This window comes from Ambystoma mexicanum, chromosome 8, assembly GCF_040938575.1.
Source record: "Ambystoma mexicanum isolate Mex_15411 chromosome 8, UKY_AmexF1_1, whole genome shotgun sequence".
NCBI classification, from domain to species: Eukaryota; Metazoa; Chordata; class Amphibia; order Caudata; family Ambystomatidae; genus Ambystoma; species Ambystoma mexicanum.
In genome coordinates, this window is record NC_090929.1 from 20407449 (window position 1) to 20421488 (window position 14040).

Sequence of the window (14040 nt, forward strand, 5' to 3'; positions counted from 1 at the left end):
CCCCTGTTATCATTGCATTCGGGGTGTTTGTGTTTTCGGGTTGTAAGGGTATAGAAAGAGGAGACTGACCCACAATGGTTGTTGGCATAAACATTCATGAGAAAATAAAGACAAAATCTACTTCTCCCCAACTCTGAGGGGTTTCTTACGTGAACTAAAATACTAAGGATTCAGTCAGGATGTCCATGTAAGTCAAGAGTCACCATCCTGTGTCAAACAACTGCAACTAAACTAAAAGTGTATTTTCTTGGTCCAGAAGAATGACTTATTTCTTCTGGACAATGGATGTCATGCACTCACCTGCTGTGTGCCGGTCGCATCGGTCCTCCTTTAGGCTGCTGGGGGTCCTGCACTGGCTGCGGCTGTACCCTTCTTCCTCATTTCTCCACGGCGGCGCTGTTGGAGGCTGCCATGGCGCCTCCAGGACGTAGGGACACGCGCGCATCAACGACCGCACAGAAACAAAGCAGTCCTGTGGGTTCCATGTGTTAATATCCCCGCAAATATATCACCATCTTTTTGCAGCAATATTAAGGCATGAAACCTGCGGGAGACACCCCTGCAACCCACGCATTATTTTTAAAGGAGCGGGGGACACCCCCCCCTCTCCCAATACTCCCCAAAAGTACCCCCACCCCCAAAATATCACTTATGGCCTTTCCAGACAACCATACATACAGCGTTATTTTTGGTGCGGATAATATGTAGTGATCCCGTCACGTTTTAACGCTGTGATTAATCAGGAAGTCACTCCGGCTCCATTTAAACGCTTGCTTTCTGGACTTCCTTGCTTATTAGCTGTTCTGCAGGTGTCTCCTTTTTCCCTGGATTGCTGCTGTTTTTTACCTGCTGGATGGTGAACTGGTTTATCTTCTGGATCTTGAAGTATTTGGAATGTGACCCTGGATTTGTGGCTTTGGAACTCTTGTGGATTTTCCTTGGATTTGGTACTTTATGGAACTTCTTTCTACCTGGAACTCTGGTGAGACCTCTACATTGCATTTTGCCATCCTCCTAGCTTGCGCCATCATGCCGTTCGGGTTAGGCTTGCCTATTCTTGGACCAGGTATGATATATAGAGTGGGGGTTTACATGATTCTGTAGCCAGCTTTCTGTGTAACGAACTCCGTTTTCTTCTAGCCGCCGAGTGCCTGGTACCGCTTTATCCTGTCTCACCTTTTGCCCCAATTTTTGGTCAGGATTATCTTTGTTCTTCTCTGGCTGGTACTTGGGGAAGAAGATATACGTTCATCTGGGACCTTGGTTCACCACAATGGATCACAGTTCCAATTGTAGGTGGGACCTTTGCCTCAGGCTTCCTTCCCCAGGTTTCAATCCCACTTCAAGGTACACAACAAAGTTCTAGGTTGAAATGTCAAACAAGCAGCAGTGTTTTCAGTTCAACTCAAGAGGGTAACTTTCCAGCTCAAACAACATTCCTTATTGTCCATAGCTACTTTTCACTGTTGGGTGGCTGTAGAATGACTCCCTTCTTCAGGTGTCTGACTCTCAGTATTTTTCCTCCACACACAGCCAGACAGAATTAACCCTTTCCCTTGGCCTTCCTTGGTTCATGCACTGCCATGCAGAAGACGGTTTGCAAACGTTCCACTATGCTTTGACAGACCTGGTTCACATTCCTGCCAGGTACTGCCACAAAGAAGATGACTTGGATGACTCTTCTTGCATTTTGGGTGCGGGTCTCTCCTCACCTTTGCTCAGTACTCTTAGAGTTTTCCACAGCTCCCTTGCACCCTCACCAACCTTCCTAGCATCCCAGATACCTTTTAGGGTTCTTCCTGGCTTCCTCCGGCTGGCCTGGGTTTCTCCGAGCTTTGTCCTTCCCCTGACTTCTCTGGCTCTCTGGACTGCAGCATTCCCACAGTGTGCCTCTTCCTTCTGCGTGCGGGTTAGGGTTTGCACGCACCGTCCAAGTTCTACTCGCGCCCGGACCTTCTCTTGGCCTTGCTGTAGCGAACGGGGACGCTGGATTATTCCTGGTGCTCCGCCGAACGGCTTTCTTACTTGCGGTTCCTCCAGGCAGGGTTTCTCACATATGTAAGTCCTCCTTTTGGTTTTTATGTTTGAACTATCAAAGTGACTAGAATGCATGTATACATTCTCTGAAGACTCCTCATTGCTCCGCTTGTCCTCCACGTCCCAGTATCTTCTAGGGAGATCTTTCAAAGGTCCCCCTATTCTTCCCCCCAGTATCCTCCAGGTTACTAGTGATACTGAAGCAAACGTAAGTGTGGGGTACAGCGGATTGAGGGGAGGGTAGGCGGATGTGTAGGAGGAGAGTGGAGCTGATGAACGTGGCATACTACATGTCCCTTGGATGGTCGTCCTTGTCCCTAAAGGGTGAGGCTCTCCCCATGGGATCCTCCCGCTGAGTACCACCCCCAGGGGGTCTGTCTGGTAGCGGCCTCACCTCCTTGGCCTCATGGGAAGGGGCTCCCCCTTGGGGAGAAGTAACGACATCCAGAGATTGGTTGCATGGGTCTTTGTGGTTTTGTGTGTGGCCTGTGATCATTTTGGTCCGGACAAAGACTAAGCTGAACATTTTGGTCCCCCAGAAAATATTTGATAGTACCCCAGGGAGGTGTGAGTGTAGTCCTCACTGAGTTTCTGTGGGTCCTAGTTATGGGTCCCAGATATCAGTCTACTGGGTTACAGGGGTTTCCTCTGAGTTATTCTGATTCTGCAGGTGGTAGAATGGCCGTGCAGTCACAGCAAACTCTTTGGATGGAGAAGGATTGCTAAAGGGTGCAGTACACACATGCAATAGATGCATATATCAAAATATATCCTTTAAATACATGTGTCCATAAATGACCACTCCATTGCAGGTAAAAAAACACTCATTAAGGAACACCCTTTCAGATGGGGTCGGCCAACAGGGTTGTAAACTAGTTCAGAAATCTTACAAAGTCGATCAGGTCTCACATACCTACATAGAGCAAAATTCCCTCAACCAGGATACCCCGTTACTCCCCCTCAGACCAATGCTCAGCTGTGATCGGTGCAGCGGCTCCCAGTTCTTTTTTTAGTGGCCTGTTCTATGTGCATCACGCCAGAGTGCCATGGGAAGGGGGTGATGGATGTGGCCTCTCTGCTGTGTCATGCCACAGTGTAATGGGAAGGTGTGATGGGTTGGCCCCCTTTGCTGTGTGTCATGCAGCAGTGCCCTGGGATGGTGTGATGGGTCGGTCCTCCCTCTGCTGTGTGTCATGCTGCAGTACCTTTAGGTGTGATCGGTTGGTCCTCCCTGTTGTGCATCATGCAAGAGTGTCCTGGGAAGTTATGATGGCCCAGGCCTCCCTCTGATCTGTGCCCCGCAGCAGTGCCCTGAGAGGTGTGGTCGGTTGGTCCTTCACCTGCTGTGCCCTGCAGCAGTGCCCTGGGAAGTTATGATGGCCCAGGCCTCCCTCTGCTGTGTGTCCTGCAGCAATGACCTGGGAAGGTGTGGTGGGTTTGTCCTCCACCTGTTGCGTCCTGCAGCAGTGACCTGGTAATGTGTGATGTGTTTGTCCTCCACCTGCTGTGTCCTGCAGCAGTGTCCTGGGAAGGTGTGATGGGTTGGTCCTCCACCTGCTGTGTTCTGTAGCAGTGCCCTGGGAATGTGTGATGGGTCGGTCCTCCACCTGCTGGGTCCTGCAGCAGTGCCCAGGGAAGGTGTTAGGTCGGTCCTTTCTCTGGTGTTTATCATGCATCTATGCTCTAGTGTTTAAAAATGTGATTCTATGAAAACATCTTCCTATGTCCAACATATTATATTTGACTAATTCTTCTTTTGTTTGACATTTACATTTTTAGTCTCGATCATCGATAAGTAGAACGAGAGGAAGTTCTGGCAGTCAACACCGTGCCATGACTGTAAAGACCAAGACCCCTTGGATTCCACCAGGAAAAACATTGCAACCACCAAAAACACCACCAGCTGCACCGAGGGACTTTAAGTGGGAGGTATGTGTTTCTTCTCCTGAGTCACCAAGCAGCAGAAATCTACTGCATAAGCCTGGTGGCCTCCCACCCTTCCTCCTGCTTACCTTTGTTGTGGGCGTTCTGCTTGCACCCACCGTTCTTAGTTCTCTAGCAGCAATGAAATGGCTCCTTGATCCTGTTGTACTGTAGAGTCTAGTCCTGGCCCACCTGCTTGAAAGATAGCCTACTAACAGTATCTGGGTGGGTAGTGTCAATTTCTTTTGGGATTTTGGGGCCTTCAACAGTTCTATGTAAGTCCTTATTATACGTTTGTGGTTTAGCTCTCCATGAGCTGGGCCTCCCTTCATACGTGAATCCTTGTTATACGTTTGTGGTTTAGCTCTCCATGAGCTGGGCCTCCCTTCAGGGGAGTCATCCTTGCTGTGATCGTCTCTGGCAGTAATTATGTGTAATGTTTTGTGCAGCACGAGCAAGCAGCTCTGCAAACCCAAAGACCAAAGGTTGACCACAAAGTGGGGAAATGCAGAGGGGGTAGCATTTGGTGACATTCGTTCTAGTGGCTGTGAAACGTGTATTCTTATTGATTTGAATACCGCTATAATGTGTCTTCTCTGGCACCATTTTGCCACTTGCTGTAGTCAAGGAATCTAGGGACCACAAGTCTCATCTCACCTCCAATACACAGTGGAGAGACTTGAGTGCCTTGCCACTCTTCCTTCACTGTCTTTGTAGTATTTCATTGACCGTGATCATTCAAAGGCTAGTTCTCATTGTATTGCACTTAGTGATTTATGTCACTTCTCTGCTCTGCTTCACTCCAAGTCTTGTGGCTGCGTTTTGCATGGTTTTATTTAGGAGGTGTTTTTGTTTTTTGTTTTATAGGGGCTGAATAACTTAGTGTTTTTATGTTTTGTTTTTTGTGGGGGTTGAAGGGCAAATTCTTAACCTAAAATGATGCAGTAATAAGCAATAGTATGGATTCTTGCACGTTCTCAATGTCACTGGGCCTAATAAGATTGTATTTTTGTTCTCTCATGTTCCATTCTCTTTGCTTGGTCGCGCTCTGAAACACTTGTGTATGAGCACGATATAAATAAAATATCATGTCATATCACTGTTAAGTGGCTGTAATCTGAAGAGGTTTGCTTGGCATGCCTTGTTTGCGAGCAAGGCAGAGCTTCTGCTGCCTAGGTGAAAGTCATGGACTTGTTGCATGTGTCAGGGTGCTGCGTGTGCCAGGTACTTGTTGGCAGATGCCGTGTTTGCTTGGCATGTCTTGTTTGCTTGGCATGCCTTGTTTGAGAGCAAGGCAGAGCTTCTGCTGCCTAGGTGAAAGCCATGGAGTTGTTGCCTGTGTCAGGGTGCTGCGTGTGCCAGGTCCTTGTTGGCAGATGCCGTGTTTGCGGCCTCCTAGCTTTAGTTTGGTCATTGCATCATGAAGACCTGCCCAGTTTCCTTTCACACAACCTTTCAAAGGGTTCAAAGTTCTGCTTTGATAGATGTCCGCTACAGGTTTATCAATGTATAAGAGGATTCGTCCTGTGTGTGGAATTGCAGGGAACTAGGTCATAAAGAGATAGAAATAAGGTCGAGTCCTGCAACGTCCCCAAGCAACCAAAGCTGATCTTGTAACAAAGTTCTCTTTGGATACGCAGGAACAACAATCAGTGATCAAGAACCAAGACCAAGCTTTGCCCGCCCCAGACATCTTGCTGAGGCCCACAGGTCCTTCCGGAAAGATGCCAGAGCCGAGGGTGACCAACAAGGAAAAAATATCAAGCAGTGTCCAGAGTAAAGATTCTCCGCTGTCAGTAAGTCAGAACAGATAGATGCGAAGCACTGCAAATCGCTCCTGTCTGTTACCCGTGTGGCCATTGGCCGCTCCTGTGACAGATTCACCATGTGATTGAAGTCAGACCCAAAGGACTGTGCCTTTAGTCGCATTTGCTCCATGCCCTGAGCGCAGACTCAATGGACAAGTCCCTTCTGTCCCTGCTTCCCCGTGCTGCAAGGAGTGATAAGATGGACAATGAGCACACCTGCCAAGCGCACCGTTCTCCCAGTCCTCACTTTGGTGTTTAACCTCTAGCAATGCCCTAGAACAAGGCTCTGCGAACTACGACTCCCATGATCCTTCACAACTGACTGTGCTGGCCAGGACTGGTGGGATTTGTAGTCCAAAACATCTGGAGAGCCAAAGGTTGCAGACCCATGGCCCAGTCCTCCCTCTGATGTCCTTGTATGGTATCCCCTAACGAGGTATAGAAGTGGGTCACGCAGCGGTTTGACGTGTAAATTATAGCAAAATTAAGGCTATTAAAATTGGGACCCTGGGTGAGCACTCAGTCTTGTTATGACGAGAACACAACGGTGCACACCTCTCTGATTCACTTGACCCATATCAACATAAATCGCATGAATCATAAACATTTTCTTATTTCTTCATTTAGGTGGTGCCTAAGCACATCTAAAAGCTGAAACTAATGCAAGGGGGCGGAGGGTTGACATGAGAGAAGGTACACATAGCTTGTGGGCATTTGATTTTCTTTTTTAAACACCCATTGACTGGTCATGCCGATGCTACTCTGTATGGCCATTTTCTCTGACTACCTGCCCCTCCCAAAACACACCATCCAGGGATCTCTTTGAGCTTAGTTCCAGCAAGTAGTAAGATTAAGCTTTGGCTTGCCAGTGTTAATTCTAAACAGCCTGCTGAGGTAATGGCTTAAAATTATCTGAAAATGTGCTACTGGTGGTCTAAAAATGTCTTGACCATGTGCACCGCAGCCCTTGGTTTCGATGTTCGGGGACTGTGTGTAGGTATTAGATGGGCATTTGCCAGTTACTTTCATCATATGCCTAGGTAATTGCACCAATTGTCAGCTGTTGCCATCTTGAGGCCAGGTGGTACCATTATGGCATTGCCTGGCAAATGCCTATCTCATTCCCACCCAAGCCCTGTCAGCTAGGCCAATGCTTGTTTTGCTAATTTTATTGACCATTTCATGTAACTTGCTAACACGAGATGCCACGCTTATCAGGGCGGTATTTACTTCAATTCAAACACTGTTTTACTGTCATTCTGTCTGAACTGTTACACGTCAGCCCTCATCCATTGGTAGCGTTCCAAAAAGTAATTTCTTGTAGTGCTAAATCAATGACTACCTGTGCAGAAAAGGTCTATACCAGGCCTGTCCTTTAGGTTAGATTTCACCTCTCTGCATAATGGATAAACCATTGATACCGTCACCTTTTTCTGTCCTATTCTCGAGCATTTCCTGTTTGGGGGCTGAGTTCTTTACCATGGTCTCCTCTGTCATAGGTTGAAGGTTAATGCTCTTTATTCTTATTCTCCTCTGCATCTTGCACCTTCGTTTTTGGTGGCCACCTATTACGCCAAATGTACGCTATGTAGATCAATAAGGAAGTGGACCCTGGACACAGAGGCCCTAGACGCTGCTGGGTTGAAAGCCCTCTTTTTGCCATATGTGGTAGCCCCCTGTACTTTTTGCCGGATTTTCTGGGTTTTGGACTTTGCTTTTCTCCCAGCCAGGCTTAATCCCGAATCTGACGGAGAGTGTGACTCTGTTCTTTTGTGCTGTGCCCAAGGAGTCTTTGATTGCTAAGACAGGGGTTCACAGAAGGTGTTCCATAGTGTCCCAGAGAAGGTACCCCTTCTATGATAGTCTTGTGGTTAGGCTGGTGGTGACACTTTAAGAGCCTGTGTTAAATGGTTTCTCATGGTGCAACCAATTTGACGTGGCTTGGTCCTTTTCTCGCCCCTCCTGTAGTCGCACAAATAGAGGCTGCCTTTGTCTCAAAGACCTGGGGAATCACATGACTAGCTCTTGTACCCGTTTGTGTGTGAGTAAGTGGTCATTTTTGGCTACTGGATGCATGTGTCCCAGAACTGGTGGCTATAATCACCTTAAAATAGTTCTGATTGGCATATGCATATGCCTGTCTGGTACAGTGTGAATTCATTTCTTTGTGCGATAAACCCTTCCACAATGCAGGGGTGTGCTTGGATGCAATGGAACCCACAGCCTTCCAATAAATAACTTAATGAACCAAATACGACATGATGCAGCAAAAGGTAGTGATGTTTATTTCCATAGAACTATGCACAAATGGATTGGGGGACCACTGGCATAGTATCTGTCCAAAACATGTGGGCCAGAGCACAGAACCCTAGATTTTTATATGAACTTCCTGCCGGTGCATCATCTGGCCTTGGAGGGCATGGCTTGACAACACCATTCACGACACAATTTTGCTTGCCTGCCCACACCGCCCTTACAGCAGACCTTCCACATAACGTAATGGAAGCTGACTCAGCAGCTCCATGGCCACGCGTTTCCCTGTTCAGGTTCTCTAGGCAGTTTATTCAATCTACGTTTGTGAGACATACACTGTTGGCAGCGTAACAATGTTGTAACTGGGCATTCCCTAGCCCTGGACCGAGCATGACAAAATAGATGCACTGCCTCATGGGCTCATGTGTGCGTGCCAACGAATCAGCACATTTTTCGTGCCACCTCCCCAATCATGGCTTTGGCTCATCTCACCTTCCAAAAACATGACTGCAACTTTGCTCGATCCATGACTCCTGTATAGACAGGATCATACACAATAAAATGCTGTTGGTGACAAATCCTTGGATGTCCCTTCTCTTCTAGGGGAGACCTTTCCCATGGGGGTCAATGCGCTGAGGCTGCTACTCAATAGTCCCCAAGGGGGTGCTATTCAGCGGGTGGATCTCATGGGGAGGGATCCCTCTGTTACTAGGAACGACTGTCCGGGAAGAACGCGGTATGCCCTAGACATATCCCCACCTCCCTCATCTTTCTACCCTACACAGAGTCTCATAATCCCACACACTTCCATGTACCTCTGTAGGGTAAATGATCTGACCTCCCTAAAAAGTACTGGGACGAGGAAGAGTAGGGACTAGTTATGTGAGTCATATGCAGAAACTGGGATGAAGAAGAGTAGACATAACCTAGTTGAGGATGAGAGCAGCAATAATGAGTTCATAGAGAGGCTAAGAGTAATAAAGAATACCCAGCAGAACCAAGATCTACATTCTAGTAGACACAGATAATCTAAGTCATTGGAACATGAAAAGAGAAGGACTAAAGTAAGGGTCAGTTTCTCCCCTGAGACACCGCAAGCGAAGGAACCACAGCGCTGACAAAGGAGCTGGTCCTGCAGCTGCTGACCTGGACTCCCAGGGAAGTTACGGTGTCCCTACCTGCTCCAGAATGAACAGACGAACTAAGCCGGAAGAGGCAGAGGGTCCTGGTGCAGAGGAGCGCACGGCAAGTATGGGGCGGCCCGCGAACATCATGGGCCCAAGAATAAGAAATCAATGTGAAGGGGTCTGGGACCCGAATCCGAGAAAGCAATATAAATGGGCCTAGGACCCAAAGACATCAAACCAATGTGACAGGGTCAAGAACCCACAAGTGGGGACATGGTATACCTGGCAGAGAAGTGCATCAGCGATGGCGCAAGAAACCCAGTTTGATACCTACAGGGTAGGAGACCCTATTTACCCCTGTAACCAAGGAATTCATTGGACGGGCATCTTCCACGTGGTAGTACCTGGCAGGGGAGTGTACCAGGTCAGTAGGGCCAGGGCAAGGTAGACATGCCCCCGGGCGATATGTACCTTGTGAGAAACCTGAGAGGCCAAGGTAAGGGAGTCATTGTCTTGGCATTTTGAGAATCGAGCCACTGGAGAGGCTCACGGCCAACTGAAGATTTGAGAGAGGCCAAGGGAAGGGAGTCATTCCACCTGGTATTGTCAACATTGTGAGAAGCCTCAGAAAGACAAAGCAAAGTGGGGCATTTTCTGGAGTTGGAACATTGCTTTATTTGTAAACTGAGACTTTTCATTCTGGTACTCTGTGTGGGACCTTTAAAAGGCACTGCGACCTGGGGAAGGAAATAGTCCCTCCAGACTACTGCGTCGTAGTCCACGAATAGTCCCTCCAGACTACTGGTTTCGTAGTCCACGAATAGTCCCTCCAGACTACTGGCGTCGTAGTCCGCTGTGCAGAAGGGAGACATTCTTCTGCATTAATAAGACTCCCTAACCTTTTAGTTTAGTTAAAAGTGTGAGGGAAGGAAATAGGTTTTGACACAGGACGGTGAGCTTTTTCTTACATTCTGACACATCGCTAGTATTGAGTTCAGGCCAGCAAACTCCTCTTAGTAATAGGTTCAGATAGGGGTTTTCCTTTATTTTCTCACAGATAAGTCTTTAGCAACAATCATGCCACCTGTGTCACTCCTGTCTCCTCCTCCCACAACCTTAGCCAGAATGAGAAAGAGAGGAGCGTGACACAGGGAGCAGCGTACACGTAGGAATCCATGGTGGGACTGGAGCCGCTCAAGCCAGGACGCTGGCAATTAACCCAATGGACTTGGGGAGGGGGGGTCCCGATGTGGGTCGGCTGTATTTTATTTTTTCCCCAAGCCTGGGAGCCTTTCTTCCCCCCCAGAGCGAGCAGCAGGAGCTGCAGTGGAGCTGGAGCAGAGAGGACGCTGTCCACGTATCGATAGATGCACCGAAGCTGCCAGTGTGCGGAGAGAGGCACAAGGCAGGCGATCTAGGCTCGCACTGGTAAAGCACAGAAGACTGGACCGCGAGGGAACACTGGTCCGTAATATGGAAACAACTGTGTGTTTATTGAATACCAAACTAAAGAGATACTTGTCTTTAAACAATTAAATGCTCATTGAATACCGAACTGAAGAAAAACAATGTTTTCTTCCAATCGAAATACAAAAGTCAATTCCGACACGTCTTTCACTTAGCATCCAACAGCAACATCTGTGGATGCTAGTTGTCCTCTAAGGAAAACACTGATTCATGCTGGAAGGCTGTTCTGCAAGTAACTGGTGTTAGAGAGATCCACATCTGCGTTGGGAGGAGAAACAAATCACTTGACACTGAATTCTGTATCTAGATGCGAACGACATTGTAAAGCAAGATTTATCAAGATTGATCTATATGAGTTCACCATGAAGAAGCTCACTAGCATCCACAGATGTCGGATGCTAAGCTAAACGTGTTGGAATTGACTTTTGTATTTGGATTGGAAGAATACATTGGTGTTGAAGTGTAATTACCAGTGGAACTGACTTCAGTACTTGATTTTGAAGAATACATTTGTGTCAAGCACTAATCACTACTGGAGCATATTGATAGAACTAGCCTCTGATGCTATGTTTGTTAAAATACATGGTTATAAGGATAGTATGTTCAGGTCATTTCACGTAATGAGTTAAAAGGTGCAACAGGATTTGGAATTGATTGGTATTTTGTCTGTGATTATGTCTACCAGGTTAGGTCTTTAACAAATCCTTGCAGCTTCTACTATGATTATTAATATCAGTAACTCTCGATAGGAGTATATAGAGTTCAAGCCACACATAAATGGGCGTTTGATTATTGAGAAGCACCGGAAAGACTACTTATAAGGAACCCGTCTTAGTGTTAGTAAAGATAAACAATGAAATGCTCATTGAATACTGAACTAAAGAGAAACTTAAACATTGAAACCAAAAGGTGTACACTGAATGTCGACCTGAACAGAACTTTAAAACTGAACAATAAAAGTGCACATTGAGCACTGAACCGAATTGAGCACAGGTTGCACATCGATTTAATTCAAACATCAAAGTCGGGTATTAAAATCGGAAACGAGTCAAATAGTGAACATTTATGAATGAATGCAGTGCGGCAAGGCCACAGCTGGGCAGCAGGTGGGCCACTCCTGGTGGCAGGGCCACAAGTCTAATAATGAGAAGCCAGAGAACTGCAAGAACAGCCACAAAGCCAAGAAGCCAATAAAAGGAACTAAGTGAAGGTGACCTGGTGCACTGGAGCAAGTGCAAAGGAACCTGTGTGTGTGCTCGCGCGCGCTAAGGAGTCCCGGGCCCTGGTTGCGTGACCTGTAATGGGTTGACCGTGCATAGTGAAACACAAGGACACAGAGCAACATCCTAAGGAAATCACTGCATACGGACTGGCGAAGTGGGCCAGAAAGAAGGTCTGGTTGAACTGGTGTTTTGTTAGGAGTCTCTTCTTTGGAGAGACCGTAACAAGTATAAATGGCATAGTTCAGAGTTGGGGACGGGAACCCTGAGGCTTAAAGGAACCACGCTTGTCTTGAGAGCACAGTCTCAAGATGCCTTTTGCTTTTGAATTGTGTTACTTGAAACTTGGGGAAGGGACCCCCAGGGGTTGATTCTGAACTACATTGTCTTCAACTGGGAAAAGATAAACTTTGAGACTTTTTCATGGAACTTTCTTGAACTTGGGGAAGGGGAGCTGAAAGTAAGCTGTGAGCTGGAAGACGCTTCGAACTATCAGTTGAACACTATTTCCTTTGACATCTCTAAACATTGGTTAATTTATAATTATGATGGCAAGGATCGGTTTTGGGCATCAACAGACTTTTAAGTCGAACTCTAACTGACTTTCTTTAGTTTCGTTCAGGTAGTGAAATCTCACCTTAACATAGGCCAAGTTAGGCAATCAACCATCCTGACATTTAAGTTAATAAGTATCTTTTGTTTGAGCTTTAAGTCTGTTGTCTGTGGCATACTTCATGACGCCCTCACAAGCTCTACACCAGGATCTTTTGACACTTGGAAGAATCAGATGGCAATTCTCTGCCTCTCTAGACTGCTTGATCGATCCCTTTGTGACTCTCCTTTCCCTGATCTGATAGAGATAAATGGATCACAACTACTGCTCGAAGTCCTCATCTCCCTGATGCTCCTGGTCCCAGAAGCGGGTGCTCTTTCGAAGGGATTGTGTCCTCCGACGTATTCCTTATCTTTGATGTTATCCATTCCAGCTTGCTGGCCTCAGAAGTTTTTTCAGTAGAGGGCGCTGCGCGTCGACGTCCCTCGAGTTGGTGTCCCTCGACAGCCTCTGTATCGGCGCCAACGTCATTGTGCGTATAAATAGACTTGTGCAGCGCCCGCAGCTCAGTTCCGTTTTTCTGCGCTTCGTGGGCCAAGGAAACGTAAAGCTCAGTTCCTTTCTTCAGGAAGATTCTGCTTATTCTTTGAAGATATCATCTAAATTCGATGGCTTCTTAATCCGAACCATCGACCCCCATGGTCCGGTTTTAAAAAGTGTCATGACTGTGGGAAGAAAATGTCGTTAACGGATCCTCACAGGATCTGTTTGTGGTGCCTGGGATCGGAGCATGACTGTTCGGAATGTGAGGACTGTATGTCCATGACGTCGAAAGCCTTGAAGGAACGTAAGGGTTAGTTAGAAAGAGGTAAGACTCTTAAAACTTCTACTCCTTCGAAAGTTTCTTCGGCAGAGTTGAGACATTCGTCTCCTCATCGTCACAAGAAACATTCCCGTTCAAGGTCTCGAAGCGGTTCCACCAGTTTGTCCCCTTCTGCTCTAGAAATGGATTTTAAACCATATCCTAGGTCTGACTATTTTAGAGCCTTGTCCACTATATATGAGGAAGGGGAGGATTCTGACCACTAGAGACCCTTTGGTTTACAAAGGACTATAACACCCATGCCAGAGGAATTAATCTCTGAAGAGAACAGGTTAAAAGACCTTCAGGACTCTACATGAGGCAAGTGGTTTAGATACTTCTCCAGAAGTAGAATTTGCTAAACCAGATCCTGGGGAGCATGCTGAGACCCCCTATAGAGCTCTGATGGCCAGAATAGTTGAATTCATGGGGTGGTCTACACCTACACCACCTTCATTTCAACAGGATGACCTTACTGTTATTTTAGATAAAGGTCCACAGGAGAATCCTGTTCCCTTTCATACTACCCTGCAGAGAAAAATCTCTGCAAATTGGGAAACTCCTGAGGTTATCCCGGCAGTAAACAAGAAACATTCTGCTAAATACAGGGTATCTGCTTCAGATCCTGAATATTTGAGCAAGCACCCAACTCCAGAGAGTTTAGTTGTACAGGCAGCAACTTTATCAAATAGTAGGTCTGCATACCCTACTATTCCACAGGACAGGGATGATAAAAGATTTGATGCCATGTCAAAGAAGGCATGTAGCATGGCGCTTAAATCTATTAACG

The 14040-nt window shown here is 46.9% G+C and overlaps 1 protein-coding gene across 2 annotated transcripts in view; it reads left to right on the forward strand.

The window, feature by feature from the left end:
* ODF2 (outer dense fiber of sperm tails 2) overlaps positions 1–14040 on the forward strand; it is a 1029707-nt gene that overhangs the window by 162294 nt on the left and 853373 nt on the right. The window contains exons 4-5 of one of the 2 annotated variants that reach the window (XM_069609164.1): positions 3817–3966; positions 5601–5756. In XM_069609164.1, the coding sequence (XP_069465265.1) occupies positions 3817–3966; positions 5601–5756 (306 nt within the window). The remainder of the gene's footprint in view (positions 1–3816; positions 3967–5600; positions 5757–14040) is intronic. The other variant, XM_069609165.1, reaches the window with a different exon arrangement.